This window comes from Acanthochromis polyacanthus, chromosome 1 (genome assembly GCF_021347895.1).
Source record: "Acanthochromis polyacanthus isolate Apoly-LR-REF ecotype Palm Island chromosome 1, KAUST_Apoly_ChrSc, whole genome shotgun sequence".
NCBI lineage: Eukaryota > Metazoa > Chordata > Actinopteri > Pomacentridae > Acanthochromis > Acanthochromis polyacanthus.
In genome coordinates this window covers 20,132,794-20,153,975 of record NC_067113.1, presented here as the reverse complement: position 1 = coordinate 20,153,975, position 21,182 = coordinate 20,132,794, and the positions used below count along the sequence as shown (strand labels likewise).

The 21,182-nt window shown below is 40.3% G+C and overlaps 1 protein-coding gene across 2 annotated transcripts in view; it reads left to right on the top strand.

The window, feature by feature from the left end:
- asap2a (ArfGAP with SH3 domain, ankyrin repeat and PH domain 2a) overlaps window positions 1–21,182 on the top strand; it is a 72,670-nt gene that overhangs the window by 16,838 nt on the left and 34,650 nt on the right. For both annotated transcript variants that reach the window (XM_022197452.2, XM_022197469.2), the window contains exons 2-4: window positions 3,710–3,782; window positions 15,490–15,635; window positions 16,443–16,517. In XM_022197452.2, the coding sequence (XP_022053144.2) occupies window positions 3,710–3,782; window positions 15,490–15,635; window positions 16,443–16,517 (294 nt within the window). The remainder of the gene's footprint in view (window positions 1–3,709; window positions 3,783–15,489; window positions 15,636–16,442; window positions 16,518–21,182) is intronic.

The following is a 21,182-nucleotide window of genomic DNA, read 5'->3' as shown; positions in this document are numbered from 1 at the left end:
TTTTTAAGCTCAGATAGCAGCAGAAATGTTCTAATGGTTTCATTCTTGGTGCATGGAGTAGATGTTCTGTACAAAGCAGAGCCGAGGTGAGATCAGCTCTGCTAAAAAAACAAAACAAAACACTCTCGGAGATGGTGCTTTTTTCTCAGCTTGCTTTGAAACTACCTGATTAACAGTATGCAGACTCGCGTGGCTGTGTGGGGTCTAAGCTACAGCTGGGGAGCCTGAGCCAGACAGAGCTAATGAGATAATAGCAGATGTAGCAGATGAGTCATTTACACGAGCTGAAGGAAGTAAAACCGCAGCGCTGTAAGTCCCACTTTTACTCAGAGGCTTCTTTTAATTTGCTCAGTTCCCTGGTTGATAGACATCAAATTTTTATTTTTAGAATGTGTTACTTTTACCAGGCACTGCTGTCTGGAAGTTTACTCGTGTAAACACTGGCGATGTATTCAATCAAAGAAAACGTGGTCGGCTGAAATCCTGCCTACTCAACCAATTCATCACGGGAAAAAAAAATCTGCACATCTTGCCAAGTGCAACTAAACTTTAACTCCCTCACACTCGCACAACACACAGCTTTGTAAATAGCGTTATTATTCATATTCTTTCCAACAGTCAGGCTGTTTACACCTCCTACTTTGTAAGTTTGCACATTTTCAGGTGACTCATTTGCACTTTCCTGCACATTGTAAATATTTGTTACCGACTTATGACTCGCAACCCTTTAAAAAATATGTTTATTCTTGTTTGTGAAAACCTACTTCTGACTATAAAGAAACATACAAAGCATCTTAACCGACTCAAATGTAAACGCACAAGCTCATGTATGATATGGAAAATAAAGCTGTATTAACTTGTTTACAACCTTAAGATCAATTATTATAAGTTATATAATGTAAACAAGTTAGCCTTGTCAAGTTAGATGATCTGTCATGTTGGTTGTTAAGTTTACACTCAACGTTTTAGCTTCTGTTTTAAAAACTGCAGCCACACCGCTGTCTTCTTCATGTCAGCAAAGTTCAGTTAATGTTAATTGTATAGACCGGTCAGTCTCCATTAGGATGGATGAGTTTAAAGTTGTGAAAACGCCAAGAAGTTCAAGTGTTTTCTGTTCCACGTGCCACCAAAAACGGTGCATTATTCCAACTTGGCTACTGCTACTTTTCTCATCATGAAATTTACACTGGCAGTCGTCTGATCGAAGAGAATTTGTCCTGATGAGAGCATGTTAGCCAGTCGGTCGACTAGTTGCCCTGACGACTAGACTTCTAGTTAACACGTTCTGATACATCAACCTCGCACGAATATTTCGTCATTTGAGTGATCGCTTTTGTTTTTATGTGTCAATGCTTTGTTCCCTAATAGACAACACTAAGTAAAGGTTGAAGGTGATGATGATGCCATGGCTGTCACAGACTGGGTGATTTCAACTCTCTGAACCTGACTTCTCCCTTATTTTAACTAAACCACAGATTTTGTTTTAATCGCACTGATCTTCGTCAAAAGGCAGTAGAGTGCTGCAGGTATTTACAGCTGGTTAAACCTCATTCAAACTGTTGAATTGAGTTCCGTTTCAGTCCACACAAACCAGACAGTGACCACTGGGATCCATCACTGAACTGACTGAGAAAACGAAGAGGGAGATAGTTGCTGTTTTTTTTGTTTCATGTTGTGTTGTGGCGTTATTGGAGTAGATGGATGGCTCATCAAAGAGATTCCTCAAAGAGATTCAGTATGGCAGACACTCATTAAAATGCAATTAAAATATAAATAGATAAATGTGGTCTTGGGCTGATCTGATCATTCTTTCATTAGGCCTGCATTATCTTTCCTCTTCACTGAGCCCATCCAGTGTAACTGTACACCCCAACAGACTGACTGCCCCCCCCCCGCCCCCACACACACTTTAGAGGTACCCCCTATTGACAGAGCAGTGAAAGAGCACATTGTCAATGTTCTTTTCTTTTCTCTGTGTTCTCCTCATATTCCGCCCGTCCCTTTAGATAGTGACACTTAATTTATCCGTCACTCTCCCTTCAAAGTGTCTTGTGTCTTCGTGTTCTCCCTGTTCCTTTTGTGTTTGTGAAATATGGCCCTGGGGAAAACTAAGTGCTGAGCAGTTCCTCCGTTGGGAAACATCAAACCGCCGATAGCTTGGATATTAAAACGACACCAATTTATGGATTTAATAAGTTTTGTCATCTCGTTTAAGTGCTGTTGCAAAGAGGACAGTACTCGTGTGTGTTTGTGTGTGTGTGTGTGTTGTGCTGAATGGGTGCTATTGTGTGTTTCTGTTTTCAGAGAGTTCAGGGGATCTGATATGTGTCCGTCAGAGGGAGAGCAGGGCAGGGGAAAGTGGCGCCGGCTTTGGCCCGGTCGAGCGGACGTACTTAATAAAGTCCCGAAAAAACTCATTTCCTAAAATCCCCCTCATCCCAAAGACTCCTTCACTCATCACTGGTACAGTGGAGCATTGTCTGGTCTGCACTCTCACTGTTTGTTCTCCTTTATTGTGAGTCTGGCCTTAGTGCACTGTAGGGGAAGTGTGTCTGTGTGTGTGTTTGTGAGTCTTCACAGGTTTATGTGTGTGCAGGCAGACTGCCCTTCATGTAATGGACCTGAGATCCTCACTGCTCTTGTCCTACAAGTTGTTATACTGATAAATACACTACACACTCACAATAACTAATGAGGTAGCTCAGGTCTATTCTTGGCTTTGCCTTGAATAATGCATTGCTTGTAGCCACATACAGACTTCAGTTAAATCTCCTGTTGTCCTCATTTACGGGCACCAAAAAATATTGTTTCCTTGTCTGAAAAAAAGCCAAAAATTTCGCAAAAAATTCCCCAAATTTCTGAAAATTTGCAAAACTTTCAGGAAGAAAATTTCAATAATTCCTTAAAAGTTTCCCCTAAAAAATTTATTTAAAAAAACAAAGTTGGCAAGACAATTCTTGTAAATATTTTCAAAAAAATTAGTAAAAATCTTCCAAAAAATCCTAAAAATACCTAAAATGATTACATGTATATCAGTAAAACTTCTAATATTTTCTTTAAGAGCATTCACAAAAAAATGTTAAGAAACATTTTCAACATTTCTTTTTTCCACCAAAAAATGTTCAAAGATGTCCCCAAAATGTTGAAAATGTGGACATCAGAAGTTTCACTGTGAAAATATATTTTTTTCCCACATTTTCAAAGTCGATTTTGACCCGCAGGACAACACGAGGGTTAAGCACAGCATTAACTCAAAGTGCTGCATCAGAAATGACCATAGAGTTTCATAGCAACCCCTCCTGTAGTTTCTAAACATAAAGTCTGTATATTATTTTACTGTAGTGCTGCGGTATCAGAACTACTCCGTTAAATTGCTGCTCCAGTCTCTAGAGAGAGATTCAAACAGATTCAGTAGCAGAGCATCCCAAACACGCAGCCAGTTAGTGTTTTTAATAATGGGAGTGTCATCTTCTGGCATTGTTACCTAGCAACAAAATGGCAATTCAGTCAGGTGTTGCTGTCAGTCTGTCGTACACTTTGTTTATAAGATGCTCAGTTTACGGCGTAATGACTGATAAATACCACAGAACAGTATCTCATAGTTTTACATATTAACTGCAAAATACTTCCAGATTGAAGTCATTAATCTGCACTAACTCCAGCATTGACTGCTTCATGTTTTCTCCTCTGTGTGTGTGTGTCTATGCAGGCTCTGGACGTGGATCGCAGCGTTCTGTACAAGATGAAAAAGTCAGTGAAGGCCATCTACACGTCTGGTCTGGGTGAGTCCTCCTGTCTGGCTCGGGTTTTTCATTTCCTTATCTCATCACTCTTATTTTAGTCACAGTGTAAGCCTTTTTTTGGAACTCAAAGCCTCCAGATTCAGACAGTTCAACCCATTAATAGATGCCAATAGCACAGAAAAAGAAGTTTGAGACTTGGCAATAATTCGTAGAGGCAAGTACTTGTTGAATCATTCAGCGCTGTGCTTTTCTATTACTGTAAGAATCAAACAAATGAAATGCTGGCAAGCTTTTAGTCTTATATAGTGGAATAATGTTGAGTATTTTATTTGCGTCAGACAGACTAAGAAGCATCTTTTAAATATTTTGCATTTCTTCCACTCAATTTATTTAGTTCAGTCTAAGAAAGCATGAATAAAAATAATTTACACGTCATCCCCAATGCCTTTGTTCCACTCCTTTGAGGCTGAGGCAGGAAGGGGCTGTGTTTTTAGTGTGTGTGTGTGTGTGTGTGTGTGTGTGTGTGTGTGTGTGTGTGTGTGTGTGTGTGTGTGTGTGTGTGTGTGTGTGTGTGTGTGTGTGTGTGTGTGTGTGTGTGTGTGTGTGTGTGTGTGTGTGTGTGTGTGTGTGTGTGTGTGTGTGTGTGTGTGTGTGTGTGTGTGTGTTAGTGTGTTATTACCAGGCTCGTTGTGGCTGTCTGTGCCAGTGTTGGGTGTTTTCAGTGTCTTTTGTTTGGCCTGCCTGACTGAACCCCACTGAGAGAGAGAGAGCTCTGAACAATGTGCTGAGCATGTCTTTTTCAAAACACTGTGGCTCTGTTCAGGCCAGAGGGACAGCTGTCTGATCCAGTCCCCAAAACGAACAGCTGGGGAGGGGCGCACACTGTGTTTGTGTGTGGCTGCTGAGGCGTGGACGCACTCATGTTCGCCATTCACTACGCTGCTGAACAACATTTCTGTGCAGGTGTACATGTAGAAGACTGAGCTGCTGAGCGTCTCTGTTACCGATAAATGCCTTCATTTGAATCGGCGCACGTTGGGCAGGTTACACATGTCTGAGAATTGCAAGTGAAATAGGTTTTTAATATGAGCAAAAGTATCTGCAGCATGACGAACTGGGAGCATACAAATCCACTTTTTTGCCTTAAAGCAGTAGCAGTGTTTCTACTGTAAACACTGATCAAAATCTAGACAATCTTCATGCTTGGAGCTTCGTCTGTAGAAATGCCACTGGGAATGCTGCTGTTTACACTTCTTCCAAGGGAAGGTTGCGTTAACCTTTTGTTATCGACAGTCCTCAGGGAAAAGCCACCCAGACACTGATCTGTTTTGAATACAACCAAGAGGCCTTAATTTAATCCCTTTATGTCAACCTTGTGTCTCTTGAATTTGAGATTTGCACCTGGATTACAAAAAAAGGACGATGTATGTTCAAAATATAGATTCTGCTTTCTTAGCTCACTTTGACAAGTACAGAGTCGTTAAAGATGTATTTAGCATCGTATTTATACTAACAGTGCACCAAATAACTGTATTGTGACTGTGCTAGCAGGAAATTATTACCTGATCCTGCAGATCATTTCTGCTCTTTATGGTCTTTCGGTTTACTGGTTTGGTTTTATGGCTCGCCGCTTAAATATTTAGTTTATTCTCGCTGCATGCTGGTTTTGGGCAAGCAGCAATCTTAAGCAGGAAAGTACTAATAAGCTCCACTGTGTCCTACCTGCCCAGCAGCAAACGGTGCACAGACTCCTTTAACAAATACCTAGTGGTGAATACAGTGAAGTGTGCACTAACTGGAGACAGATATGTACCTTAGAAGATGGTGGAGACCAAACTAAAGGTACAAGGAGTAAAAACTGGACTTAGATTTGTCAGGTGATCGGACACAGGATAGCCAAATGTGGAACATTGTTGTGCTACTCCAAAATAGGGAAAACATTGAGGCTTTTCGGATAAATCATTGAATAAACTAGATTTAAAAATGGTTTGTAAAAATGTAAAGTATGTATGGATCATTTACAGTTGAGGGGTTAAAACTTTGAGCCACACAGGCAACAAATATACACTGCCTGGACATCAACAAACCTCCTGGATTTAATTAAGCAAATAGGTAAGAGGCTCCCATTGGACAATTACTGCATGGGTGATTCTGTTTCAGCTGCAAGAAGTTATTTAGCCCTAACTGGTGCAGTGAGGAGCTTCTCGTTTCTTAAACAACCATATCAGAAGACATACCAGGCTTTGCAAAAGTTCTGTTACACTTGTTGAGACATTCACGAAAATGAACACAAAGATTTTTTGGTGCAATAAGATAAAACTTTTGGGTGGCCACATTTCTGATTAATATTATCATTAACACATATATTGACATATTTGGAAAATAAAAAAATTATCTTATTGCCCCCAAAAAATCTTTGTGTTCATTTTGCTTGCATTTTGCAAGTGTAACAGAACTTTAGCAAAGCCCAGTATCCTGTGGTCATGGCAAGGAGAAGGAGATTTCTGAAACTGCTAAAATTGGGTTAAGAACTGTTTAGCAGTACAACTTAGGGCAATGTTCAATAGTGGAAGTAAGAATATTTCCACACGCACAATATGAAGGAAACTCAAAGGACTGGGACTAAACAGCTGTGTAGCTCTAAGAAAACCACTGATCAGTGAGGCTAATCGGGGGGGAAAAAAGGCTTCAATATGCTAGGCAGCATAAAGATTGGACTCTGGATCAATGGAAGAAGGTCATGTGGTCTGATGAGTCCAGATTTACGCTGTTCCAAAGTGATGGGGGCATCAGGGTAAGAAGAGAGGCAGATGAAGTGATGCACTCATCACGGCTAGTGCCTACAAGCCTGTGGGGGTTAGGGTTATGTTCTGGGGTTGGTCAGGTTCAGCAACTTTATGTTCCCAAAGAATGAGGTCAGCTGACTACCTGAATATACTGAATGACCAGGTCTTTCCATCAATGGAGTTTTTCTTCCCTGATGGCATGAGCATGTTCCAAGATGATGATGCCAGGATTCATGGGGCTCACATTGAGAATGAGTGGATCAGGGAGCAAGAGACATTTTCACACATGGATCGGCCTCCACAGAGTTCAGAGCTCAGCTTCAATGACAATCTTTGGGATGTGCTGGAGAAGACTTTGAGCAGCGGTTCAACTCTCCCATCATCAGTACAAGATCTTGGTGAAAAAATAATGCACCTCTTAACGGGAATAAATGTCGTGACATTGGAGAAGCTTATCGAAATGATGCCACGGCGAATGTGTGCCGTAATCAAAGCTAAGGGTGATCCAACATATTATTAGTGTGTGACTTTTTTTTGGCCAGCCAGTGTATCTCCAGTATTAAGGCCACAGCTTGATTAAATCAGCAGTGAATACTCGCTCATGAACTGTAATTGTGCTACAGCGTCTAAAAATAATCTTTCCCATCTGTATGTTTAGAGAAAGGGAAAGAAAACATTGAGTTTTTCTTCATTTTCTCCTGAGAGGATGTCGAGGGAAAAAGTGTGAATAATGAGACACACAACAGTGCGCCTCCACACTGGCTCCTTTAATACTCAGAGAAGCTGCCTGGTTTGACTGCAGAGTCCAAAACCCTGCAAGGATATTTTCGGTTATAACATGAGGAATAGTAATGATGAGGAAAAGAAGCTGGAGGTTCGGTTACAACAGCAAGATGAAAATAAACAATAGAACAAGAGCTACTACACAAGGGAAAAGCTGAGAAACTGAGTAAGCAGTATAAGCTTGTGGAAGAGACAAAGAAAAAGATGGGGAAGCTGGATTGAAAAAGGTGAGAGAGTGTTACAGGGAAAGCCTATAAATGAGCGGGAGAGTCCTGCTTGCTGCAGGCACCTGTCAGTGTCAGCTTGCGGGTTTTGATGAATAAACCAGCAGCAGCATTTCAAACCTCTGAAAAAGCTGGAGCTGATCGAGCAGAGCTGCCCGGACGGGCCTGCAAAAGCTGCTGAACAGATAACGACTAGAGGCAGACGATGAACACTGTGTTCCAGCCGCAGCACCTATAGGTGGGCAGGACATTTAGCTGCTAAATAATGCAGAACTCGGCTCATGCTCCATCAGAAAAACGCAGAATTTGATCATATTTCGACTGACTTTGTCCTTCAATTCACTGCTGTACGCACACATACATTTCTACCTTGGCTGCCAGGTAACAAAGTAAAAGACTCTACCATGAAGTCTAATGTAATCGCACTGGACTACTGTATGAGGAAGAAGATTATTCTAAAATAAAAAGAAGAAGAAAACTCAATTAACAAAAAGGAAGTAAAAAATAAAGAACAAAAGAACGTCTGACATGTTGGACTTTTTGCTTTTCGTTCCAAGCATTAGATGAGAAAATTGACATCATTTCATGTCTGTGTGATAAATATGAAGCTAAAACAGTAACGTGTTAGCTTAGCATAGCATAAAGACTGGAAACAACAGGAAATAGCTAGCATGAGTCTGTCCCAGGTAAAAAAAAATCACTTGCCAGCACCTTTTTAAAATTGCAAATTAAGAGGTTAGACACCATCTTAATGGTTTATGTGTAGAAAAAGTCTAAAAACAAAAAGTTTTTTAAAAAATTTCTGTCAACTCTTTCTTGGCTGGATATGTGGATGAATACTGAGCTTTAGAAATGCTAGTAGATGTATTTTTAAGCTTTGGACTGAGTCAAGCAAGCATATTTTCCTTGTTTCCATTCTTTATGCTAAGTTAAGCTTTGTGGCTCCTGCCTCTAACTTCATTTTCACAGATATGACACTGTTTCCAGTATTCTCATGTACTAGAATTACTGGCAAAAAAGCAAATATGTATAATCCCCAAAATGTTTCTGTAATACTTTCTTGATGGTCTTTCTCACGGCCCATAATTCTTTGTCTCTTCTCCGAGGATGAAACTTCGGCTTAGTGCTGGTTGCCATATTGTTAAGTGGACGTGGAGTCCAGCATTGTTTTCACAGAGTCCGTAGAGAAAGATACGAAATTGATCTGCGGTCGCCAGCACATTGTGTTAGTGAGCGTCAGAGTGCCAGCCAACCAGGCCTGATGGAGCCAAGGGTGACAGAATGAATGTGGGAGAGAGGAAGCAGAGGCCAGCCTGCTATCTGCTGATTAAACCCAGTGTGTGCATGAGGGACAGAGAGAGATAAAGATGGAAAAAGCTGCAGAACAAGTCTTTGGGATGTTAGATAATCCTCAGCAGAAGCCTGGGGCTCGTACTACGAAGCAAGTCCAACATACCCGGGATACCCTCTCTTTGTCTGCCTTCACTTAACCTAACAACTGCGGTCAGATTAAGCGGTCACACAAACGTGGTTATCAACTTGATATGTCAAAGCACACAATCTAGCTGTGAGCGCATTCGCACGACAGTAAAACAATATAAGGGATTTTAAAAGTGAATACAGGCTACAAAGCGGCACAGCAGCTGCAGCCAAAGACAACAAAGGAAGCTGCAAAAAACTGCAGACTCTCAATGCGTAATTAATGGGATTATCAATATCACTGTTCCCTTGTGTGCAAGTTCCTGAAATGTAAGTTCCTTATTCAATATTCAGTTTATTACAAGGTAGTGCAACAAAATTACAGATGTAATCCCTTTATGCTACTCAAAAAAGGTGCATTATTTAAAGGATAAATAGCCAAGTAAGAAAAAAAAAGCAAGTTTCTTGTTCTCATGCCACGTAAAGTAATTTTATGTGATTCTTGGTGGTGTTAAGTGGTTTTGGGAGCAAATAAAGAACAAATACAAAAACATAATTCATACAGGAGAGTATTTCAAAGCTTGTAAAGTTAACAAGCAGGCTATGAGGCTTAAGTGTTTTAATCAGTTTATGCTTTATGGTTGTGGCGTTCCACAAAGGCACATAGAATAATGAAGTTGGTTTCGCTTGCAGATGTGAAAACTCTTGGCTTCATCTCTCATCATCTGCGCTCAGAGCTCTGCAGGATCTTCCAGAATTTGGGATGCTATTTGCTGATTGGTCAGTAGACGGTGCTTTGATAGGAATTAATCTGTTATCTGGAGCATAAGCTGCTCAAGGACAGGTTAGCTGTTTAACCTCAGTTCCCATGATGATGGACCTGGTAAGAAATGAACCACTGTTGCCCCAGAGTTAAACCTGAAGTGACCTCAGTGACCTGAAATCCTGCTTCCTGCTTATATATACTATCGGGCCGTCTCCGCCGCAGCCGTGCACCCCCCCGCGGACGGGTCTCGTCGGTCCGACGGGTTTTGCACTGCACTTTTTTTTTTTTCTTTTTTTGCCGCGGACCAGTGAGGCGGCAATGTCGGCAGAATTTTAATGAGGCGGTGGCCTATACCAGCGAGGCGGCCCGCCTCGTCCGTTATATGGGAGGGGAAACACTGATATAGTGAGTTGTAGTAGCAGTACGCTTCACCAAGTAAATGTGGATGGTGGGGGTTTTTATGTTTGTTTTTAAGCGTCTTGCTTCAAACGAGCTTGAAATGCTGCAGTTTACTGAGGAAGATTAAAACCTGTAACTGCAAGTGGCAGTTGGTCTACATCTAATTGAAAGTGGCCCCAGATTGTGATCACTTGCCAGTAGCAACCTGCATACCTGTTTATTTGTAACCCCAAATTATTAAAGACTTGCAGTAGCTTTGGTGAGCTGTAGTTTTTTAAACATTTTCTGCTACTTTTGATCGTATTTGTGAGACATTTTGATTCCTCAGAGTGAGTTAAATAAGCACCCGCAACCGCAGATTCAGACTTGCAGGGTCTTTTAATATTTTCTGGTCTCCTGTCATATTGTGAGATGGTCTCATTGCTCAGATCAATAATAATAATAATTCAATTTTTCTGTGGTGGTGAGCTGACATGTGCTTCTCATGAGAATAGCTCCATGTTCACGAGAAACCAAAATACTTTTAAGTCAACCTCTCAAATGGGGTGTTGGAGAATAAGTAAGTACATTTACTTAAGTACAAATTTGAGTTACTTGTGCTTTGCTTGAGTATTTCTGTTTTATGCTATTACTGTACTTTCATCTCCGCTACATTTATCTGACAGCTTTTTTAGGATGAAGATTTTTAGCACAATGAATATTTTAACCAGCTTTTAAAAGGCTGAAGATTAAACCACTGTTTTCCAACCTTTATGACTCCTTATGCCTTACAGAAAACAGCGGGCAGTCAGTTACGTTTCAGACGTCTGTGAGTTCCGAACAGCTTCATGAATTAATGATTTTCCCTTTAAAACTTCTCACATGATTTAATTTCAGTAAATGTTCAAATGATCCAATATCTCACTATAAATCAAAGGAAATAAAGTTTTGTTTAAAAGAACTTTAATTTTTCTTCTTTCCTTTCGCCTGAATCATCCGATGTCGCCTCAGGGTTTATCTGCCAGCTGCTGTATATAAAACTGAATGTAAAGTAATTCAAACCTGCAGCAGCTTCAGCAGTAACATGCTGCTGACACACTGATGATTCAGTATTAAAACTCTTGTTGTGTCAAATATATAATTATAAATCAATCATAGAGACAAAACCAGTACTTTTACTTTATTACTTTAACTACATTTTCCTGCAAATACTTACATTCTTTGGATGAGTAGGATTTTTCATGTAATGGAGCATTTTCATGTTGCCACATTTGTACTTTTTCTTCAGTATAGCATCTGAATACATCTTCCACCACTCCTCAGTGGAACTCTTTATATGTCAGGCATCCTTAGAAGTTCAAATAAGTCAAACAAGTGTCAGATACAGAAGTAAGAGTAGCTATTTTCATTGATTATTGCAATATACGAACCATTTAATCTTTTCAACTCTACGCTCAACCGGAAAACAAGGACACAGTGGCCAAAAAATTACCAGAAAAAAAGAGGGTGTTGATAAAGACGAGGGACAAGTGAGATAGAGTGATTCGTGATTCATGTTTCGGCCATTTGTCTTTAAGAGAGCCCCTGATAAGCAGCTTAATGAGTCATTCCATGTCAATTCAACAAATGCTTGTTGCACCACTTTCTCAGATCCTCCCAAAAATTTTTTTGGGCTTTATTTGGGTAATTTTATGAACAAATGCAAAGTATTATGGTTATAAACATACAGTATAAGCAGTAATGATCTAATCTAATACCCATAGTCAGTCCAAACTTAATCCTCGCCTATGATTTTAGGGTTTTAAACTACTAAAAAAAGCAATTTATACTCCTTTTACATGGTCAGAATTTTTTCCCCTTCCAAAACTTTTACCCTTCTGGTGAGAAAAGTATAGAAATGAATGAAAATAAAAAAATACTGGACTGTGGAATTTCCCAAAATATCCTTATTATTTCATGGGCGACTTTATTTTGGGTTTTTCATGCCTCTATTTTAGGACTTATTCTTGTGAAAAGACATTGAAAGAATGAATTTTCTTCTTTACTAATGAAAGTTGCATAAGGTAAAAGTTTTAAAACATTAAAATAAAGCTTATTTATTGATTTATAGGCTGTTGAACTCAGGTGTAGACCCAAAATAGCCTAACTTTAGGCATTAAAAAGTGCATGTGGGATACATGGTACGCGGTTCAATTTTTTTTTGGAGGAACTAGTATGTGTGAAGTATGTGTGAACTTACTTTCATATTTGTTTCTTGTGCCAAAGATGAGCAACTGCTGAATCAATTTACTATACATTTTGATCCTCGTTTTTGTTTTTAGGAACCATTTACATGACCAACTAAAGATGAAAGATGAATCTGAAGCATCAGCATCGTAGTATAAGTTACAAAGGGCATATCTGAAGTTAATTATTATATAGACATTGTTTTTTCTTTCATACAGTAACTGAATAAGAAGAAATGGCATCACTCCCAGACTGCATTCTCAGGACAGCCTCGGTATCGTATTTGACTTATCAGCTGAATTTGAAGATTTGCAAGTGAAATTCATGCACCCAAAAGGTCCCAGCAAGAAGTTTACATGGCCTAGAAAGGATGACGTAGTGTGGGTGCCTACAGCCCACATCCTCTGTCCAATCACTGCTCCTTCAACACGCCGTGGTGGACAGTACCACATATCTGGTGCAGATGATGGCCTGATTTCAGAGAAATTCAAGCAGTTCAAAGGACAGAAATAGTGGTGTGATAAGTTGGGGACAAATTACATGTTTTACATGGGACCTAAGGCAATATAACTCATTTTAACTGCAATATATTAGTTAGAATTCCTAAAAAAACGCCTATAAAACATAGTGCATTTCTTGGTTAAATTGGCCATGAAGGATTCAAGAAACAATGTTGATACTTCAGATATCAATTATTCGGATGTTTATTGTTATACAGACAAAGTTTCATGTTTCTACTCCATGTCCCACATTGGTTTCTGTGCCAATATATGTATGGTGTTTTTCAGTCTGTTTCATAAATAGGCATCGTTTTGAGGTCTAAGGAGACTAGCTAGCTCTTGGATATTTTTAGGTTAGAGAGAACTTTTAAGGTACTTTGAGATTTTTATAACATATGAACCTTGTTACTTATTAAAATTTGTGAAAAAAATGCCTAAATTCTTGAAAAATGCCATTTTCGCCAAATTTTTAAATTGCCCTGTACCACAGAGAAATGGGTATATTCATTCCAAATTTTTTTTTCCTGCTCTATTGTTAAGGTGTTTGAACCCTTCAGATCACTTGTAAGTCTATATCATCAGTCAGTTCCCAGTATTATCTTCCTAAATCAAGCCTTTCTACCTAACATATCAATTTCCGAGTGGAAAAATAGGGATTTAAATATTTTATAACTTAGCAAATAGCAATCATATGATGTTAAAACTTTGCAAGTAATCTATTCTTATGTTGGGATAGTTAAAAAAAAGTTTGGAGATGATCAGAGGAGGTCATGCAACAAAATTTCCTCAGATTTGTTGAAATGAGATGGAATGACTCTAATGTGTTTAAGCAACATTGAATTAGTAGATAATGTGTACAGTGTAAACTATTAAAAATTTTAAAAAAAATGTCACCTCTCTCCTGCTTTTGCTTCCTTTTCCTGCCACGTAAACCGGCTCAGCGTGTCATTCAGCCCCTGTGAGCTTCAAAGCCGCCCTGCACTGTAAGCTGCATGTGTGATGCGTTCAGGTCATGTTACAACAAATACACATGCACTCACCGAGCAGCCCGAGGGGGGTTTCTGCTATTTGTCAGTTCTGAATAGCTGAGCTCAGAGCTCTCGTGTGCCACTTCAAAAAACAACAACAGGCCACCGCCCTGTTGACTCGCAGCCTGGCGGAACCGCAGCCAAACAGCTGGAGCTGATGTGTAAACAGTAGGCTGTGGATGGTGGTCGGCGTCTGACACATGACTGTGACTGAAGTTAATTACATCTCTGTAAGACACACGTCTCACTGCAAGGCTTCTGTTTGATGTGTGGGGAGCTTACGCTTGAAAAATGTTGAATAATTGTGGAATCAGTGAAGTAATTTGTCAGGGGAAATTCAGTGTTTGATCGGATGTGAGGATTAAAGCAGATTTCTGATGTCATATCAGCTGTTAAGGGTTTCTTATTAGACTTTTTTTACATTTTAGCAATTTATAGACAAGAATTAATTAAAGAATTCATCAACTTATCAAAAAAGGGTTTTTTTTAATTGCCCTGAAACACATAAAACAAAGTCTACTCACTTTACACTACAAACTGTCATTTTGCCACTTGTACAGTGAGTCTCACAGCATCTTGTCCTCCGGCTTCTCCCACTGCATCGGATGATATTTCGTGTCTCAAATTAAATTTGTCTCGTGTGAGGATGCCTGCAGGTCATGACTCCGAGGCTTTCAGCTTTTCCCTTTTAATAACATGATGGATATCTGGGCGGCCCGAGACGTGCACTTATTTAGCTGAACCCATAAAGCTGCCACATCTGTAAAGCGGCTGCTCTTTTATCTGCCTTTGTGTCTGTGCGAGTGTCTCAGTCTTTAAAGCTGAGTCATGATGTGGCTGCAGGTGCCTTTTAGAGTTCATCCTCACATCCTCACACACCCCCTTTCTCCTCCTGTGAGCTCTCTCTCCTCCACCACCTCCACCTCGCACCGCCATCTCTTCTTTTCTGTAAGCGTCGTCATAGCAACAGCCCCTCTCGACGCTCCATCCCTTGCTCCGCCGCCCGTCCCGTTGGCATTCGTTGTTATCAGCTGCCTAGTCTGGCATGAAGTGCATTAAGTGGAATCACCGCGACACACGGCGACACTTGGCTCCTGGGACAGCAGGCAGCTTTAAATGAGAGAGGCTTTTTGTTTAATGTGCCACATAGGAACTACACTCAGAATGGGATGACGGCATTGTTAAGATGATCCAGACTTCCATGCCTTATTTTGTAGTTTTAATCAAAGCAAGCCAGATCCACTCCAGAATCTAATAAGCGTCTCCTGCTGCACCTCTCCCAACAAGTTACATGAAATTCTGCTTGGTAGTTTTTGCATAATCTTGCCGACAGATGGACAGACAAACGGCTCATGCCTTGGCAGAGGAAAAAAGGAAACCCTCTGAGATTTTACAAGGTACGAAACTAGCAGCAAAAAACAACTCAGTCGGTGGTGTTCCATGCTTACCGCCTCCTCTAACTGGTTTCCAGGGAGAACAATAATGGAATAAAAATGGATCACTAAAAGACTGCCATCCATTACTGATAACCAGTGATTGATTTTTGACTTGTAATGATCAGAGAGGGAAAACCCTTGGTGTTATTCCCAGCGCATGTCAAAGCTCATCTCTGTGTATTTGTGTGTTTATTTTGCAGCCCACGTGGAGAACGAGGAGCAGTACACTCAGGCCCTGGAGAAGTTTGGAGAAAACTGCGTGTACAGAGACGATCCGGATCTGGGTTCGGCCTTCCTCAAGTTCTCCGTCTTCACCAAGGAGCTCACTGCGCTTTTCAAAAACCTCGTAAGTCTGAAATCCTCAAGGGGACAAAGGAAGATTTCCATGCTGTCCTTAATTGTCTCGATCCCCTGAGTCACTCTGTGTGTTCTAACGTACATACTCTGAGCGCATACCGAGTCCAGCTGGAACTTAAAGCCCCCGAGGAGGCAGCTCTAGTTTTCCATCGAGACGGCCAAAGAGAAGCTAGTGAAACACCAAATATCTGCTGGATCTAATTCAGCTTGATCCCGCTTTGTGAAAGCCTCGTTTTATATGGAGGCCGAGGCTTTATTAAACATAAATTGGACACCATCATGTGAGGTCTCCCTTCAGTCGCTGTATGAGAACAGGAGCTTGAGATTTTGTATTAGTCTTATCTCAGTACCTTATATTAAAGAAATACCAGCTCCTGCCTGACCTGAATGTGAAGATGTAATCTCCAAAAGCTTTTGTAAAGCTCTGGGCTCGTAGATTACATTTGCAGCTTGACACACCGAGGCTGGTCTTTACAGCAACCTGCGAGCAGCGGACAGACAAAGAGGAGATTAGATTTATTAGCAATTAGAAGTTGCAAATGGTAGCAGTCATGGTGGGAGTTTTACACCTCAGCTGTGTATAATGAACAATGATTTTGTTATTACTTAGCTCATTTATCACCATCATTTACTGAAGTTTTCCTTTTTGACTCATTGCATTCACACATTTGGACAAACAACACACTGAGAGGATTACATGTCAGTGGCGATTCCCCGACTTTCAGTCTCCAGGAGCTTTAAATCCTCTGATGTAACCTTTCAACTCTTGTTTGTGTCTCTCCTCACCCTCCTCCAGTTCCAAAACATGAACAACATCATCACCTTTCCCCTGGACAGCCTGCTGAAAGGAGACCTGAAGGGTGTCAAAGGGGTAAGACAACGAGCCAGTGTGACTCTGTGTTATATCAGCCGATGAACTAGGTTGAGAGTTCTGCTGTTTCATCCTTAAAGACTTAAAGGAGTAAAGTCTGTTTTTTGGAAAGCGTGGAACAAGCACACACATTTTTTTGTTCGCCCTTAATGGCATGCAGGTGGATTTTCTCAAAAGCAAAAAAGTAATAAAAAAACTGGAGTCATTTACCTTTATAATCAGTCCTTATTTTTGGATGAACCTCTACTGTGTAAGGAAACTAGAACCACAGCTGATTGACACTAAAAGGTGTTTTTTCCTGCAGGATTGACCTTCTAAACCGTAAAACCTACAAGTGGGGTTGAAAAATTTGGTATTTTTTCAAAATTCGCCAAAATTACACCATTTATCTGAGCCATAAACTGTAAAAACACAAAAACAATCTTTAGATTTTCAACAGTTCTCCACCTACTCATCTGTGGTGTGCTGTTCCAGTTGTCAGGATGATCCTCACCGAAAATAAACCATTTGCAGTAACCTCTTTCTGTAAAAAACTGAAAAATCCTGTGCACCTCTGACACTCACGGAGGAAAAATTTAGGGACTTATCAGCTGAACTGCTGGCTGTGTTTACACAAAGCATATATGGGACAAGTATGGAAACAAATTCACCATGTAAGAAGTAAAATATGCAGAGTATGCAGAGTCGCCTTGTTTTCCTGTGGTTGCTTGGAAATATGATGTTGATTTTAGGTTTTCTCTCTTTTTGTAAAGTAAATAATTAGAGAAATTGAACTTCTTTCTTATGATTTATATGTCTCATTTCATTGGATCAAGTTCCTTTTTTATTGACATCATTTTTCAGATAAACTTATGTATTAATACACAGGAAGAAAAGCAAAGTGAAGACAAGAAGCCTGAAAAATATACCAGCAAAAATATGTTTTGTTATCCTTTTAATCATGCTCTGACCCATTTGATTTGTTTTCTGAAAGTTTCAAGTCGTTGAGACATCCTTGCTGGGACTTCACAAGCTAAACCAAAATTTGAATTTATCTAAAAACAACGCTACTAGAATTGAATATGATTTTTATTTTGGACACAAGCATGTCTTTCCATGGCAGTATTTTTTGTCACTTTACTTTGAGAATAATAGAAGAATTTCTTCTGCTATATCATTTTCTTCAACAAAAGAAGAGATCTTAAGATGCGAAACTTCATCCACACAATAATTTAGCCTAAATGTCCAGAAATTTAGACTTCGCAGGTATTTTTTTAAGAGCATTTTGTGTTATTTAGTGAGTTGACAGTTGGGAGATCAAAGATACGTAGAAAATGACCAAACATTTAATGCCAGCTTTAGTTCTTTGCAGTTTTTAATTACTTGGTGCTACAGACTGAGAAACATATTGAGATCCAGGTCACATCCCTACCTGTAGTGTGTTGATGCAACACTCAGTCAACCACTAGTCGGTCATGTGTGTCCACCAACCAGACGAGACGCAGACACTCAGATCTGTAATCCAATCAGGACTCGTTACTGTCCACGGTGGTCTGTGACCTTTAACTCTCCAGTCACATGATTGGTTTTGGGTTCCACCGAGGTATGATGCGATTAAGTGAGCTCGCTAATGAGGCCGGTTGCCATGGAGACGCCACTTGTCCCCAGTGACCCTCGGCCTGCTCGGCTTCATCTCGACCTCTGACCGCTGTCGTCGTCTTTTGTGCCTCTCTCAAGTGCGGTGTTTTCTTTTCGGCTCGCCTTTCTCCTCTGTGATTTCCTTCCTTTGTCCTCTTGTCTCTGTTTTAACTCCGCTGCTATCTCTGTCCTCCCCCCTTTGACTCCCCCACTCTCCCGCCATCCCCAGACCCCCTCACCTTCCACTCACATCTGTAATGCTTACCCACTTATTGCTCGTTAGCCCTCGGATGATTCTCATTACCCCGTTGACATGGAGCTAATGAGCTGCCGGCTATTTTATACCTCAGGACACACACACATTTACACACACACATAAATGTCGCCGCTGATGTAATGTCACTGAACCGAGGGATTAAGCCGTCAGTGTCAGGAAAAGTAAAGCAAGGACGAAATCGGAGACAAAGTCGTCAGTAACTAAAGTGATGGATGAGGTGTCGTCTTGGCTACACCTTCCTCCAACCTGTTGCTCACCTCTGCAGCCCAAAGGCTTTCCCTCATCCCTCTCTCTTCCTTCATCATCCTCCTCATCCTCTATCATTATCCTGCTCCCTCATTCATGTCCCAGGGGAAGTACCTGTTAGGAGAGGGGGAAGCAGGAAGGAGTCCAGACCTGCATAAGAGACTGTTTAGACTGCAGGGAGAGGAGCGAGGAAAGTACCATGTAGTAATGGGTTGATGTGGATGTCATGACAGAGTAATGTATTTAAAAGATCACAGACGTCTATGGAGAGAAGTTAGCTTTAATTCCAGTGAGAAATGGAAACTTTATTATCTACAGTTAGCAGCAAGATTTGCAGATGTGTCTGATAATTTCTGAGTAATTTATGGCATGTTTGATTGTTGAACAAAGAACTACAGCCTAAATTGAATCAATGCCAGTGTTTTAAATATATTCATATATATTTGCACATTCATGTTTGTTAGTCTAGCTTCAAATACTTCTAAAATGTCTAAATTTAATATAGAATATTTGTCTTCTTTGGTCAAGAAAGGGGCACAATGTCTGCATGCTAAAAGTCTAATGTAGCCACATATATAGTCGTGAAATAATACTACTTACTTTAAAAAATTGTAGAATTAAAGTGCGACGTGGCATCATGTGCTTCTGTACAACCGCTTTTTTACCTCGATAATCCATATAATGCATTGAAATGACAGCCATTCAAGTTTTCCTCGAGTTCTTAAAGGCAGCATACATTTGCAGATCAAAGGATGTGAAAGGGTTCCCTAAATAATCTTCACATAAATTCAGTGTAACAAAGAACAAAACTGACAGGAAAACAATAGAATTACCTTGAAGATAGAGTATGTGGTACATTATCCTAAAAATAGAATTCCTAATTTTCATTCATTGCAGATAAATGTTAAAAGGCCTCCATATTTACACCTCTGTTTGGCAGCTTTAATAGTTGCCAGTTTTTAACGTTTGATTTAATTGAGGACTTAATGGCTTTCTGGCGGCCATTGTTCCATCGGAGCTTGTTAATATTCTGCCAATGGCAGTGAGTGCAGTGAACTGACCCCGAGGGAAGCAGCCACTAATGGCTCTGTGATTAGAGGGCTACCACCTAGCAACCTGTCACCACTGTTACTCCGCTAAAAACCCACCATTTTCCACCTCATCTACCTCCATGGCCATCTTAGCACAGAGGACAATTGGGATTTTATGTGTAAATGTACCGGTAAGTCGCTTTTTGGTTGCTGTTAATTCTCACTTTTTGCTTTCTGTTAGATGAAGTGAATGACACATGGATGCATTTAGGCAATTTGGAAATTGCTATAAATTCCTGTAATACTTCACTGAAATAGTCTTGACTCAAGATATGCAGTGATTTTATCAAGTACTCCCTCACCTTGGAAAGTTTCCTGTTTTTTTTTATTTTCAAAAGCAAATCATGGTCAGTGTAGTTTTCCTTATTATGAAAAGAATTTACAAAAAAAGCTTCTCTGCAAGGTAATGCCAGTTATTTAAAAACTAAAATCATGTAAAATAATTGATTTCATGTTTTTACCCTCCTTACAGTCAGTTACCGAGTTCAACAGAGGTGCTAGAATTCACACCATTAGTGAACTGGAGATCATCTAAATGCAGTGAATGTGTTTTAGGTGAAATAGTAGAGTCACCGGTGTCTGGAAGGTCCAATCACTGGTGAATCAGTACTCTTGGCTATAACTACACCATGAATATTAAAGAACACCTCAAGCAACACTTTGAACAGGTTATTTAAAAGCATAAGTCAGGGGTGGATGCAGGAAACTTTGCAAGCCATTAAATATCCCTTGGAGTACAGTTACATACATCATTAGGAAATAGAGGGACTATGGCACATGGATAAATCTGCCTAGAGCAGACCGTCCTCAAAAGCTAAAAAAACTGCGCAAAACCCACCAAGTGCCACCAAGACACCTCTGACTCCTCTGAACCGTTGCCTCCCAGTCAAAGCTTTATGGCAGAGTGGAAAAGAGAAAGCCTCAGTTGAAAAAAGCTAATTAAATCTCGACAGAAAATTGCCAGAAGGCATGCGGGAGACACTGAAGTCAACAAGAAAAGGATTGTTTGGTCTGATGAGTCCAAAATTGAGCTTGCTTGCCATCAGACTAGACACTATATTTGACAGATATCAAACACTGCACATCAACACAAACACACCATTCCCACCGTAAAGCATGGTGGTGGCAGCATCATGATGTGAAGCATGGTGGTGGCAGCATCATGATGTGAAGCATGGTGGTGGCAGCATCATGATGTGAAGCATGGTGGTGGCAGCATCATGATGTGGGGATTTTTCTCAGCAGTAGACCCTGGAAGGCTTGTAAAGGTGGAAGGGAGAATGAATTCAGCAAACTATAAGGAAATCCTGGAGGAGCACCTGATGCAGTCTGCAAGACAACTGCAACTTGAGAGAGGATTTGTTTTCCAGCAAGACGATGATCCAAAGGATACAGTCAGAGCTTCACAGAAATGGTTTAAAGACAACAAGGTGG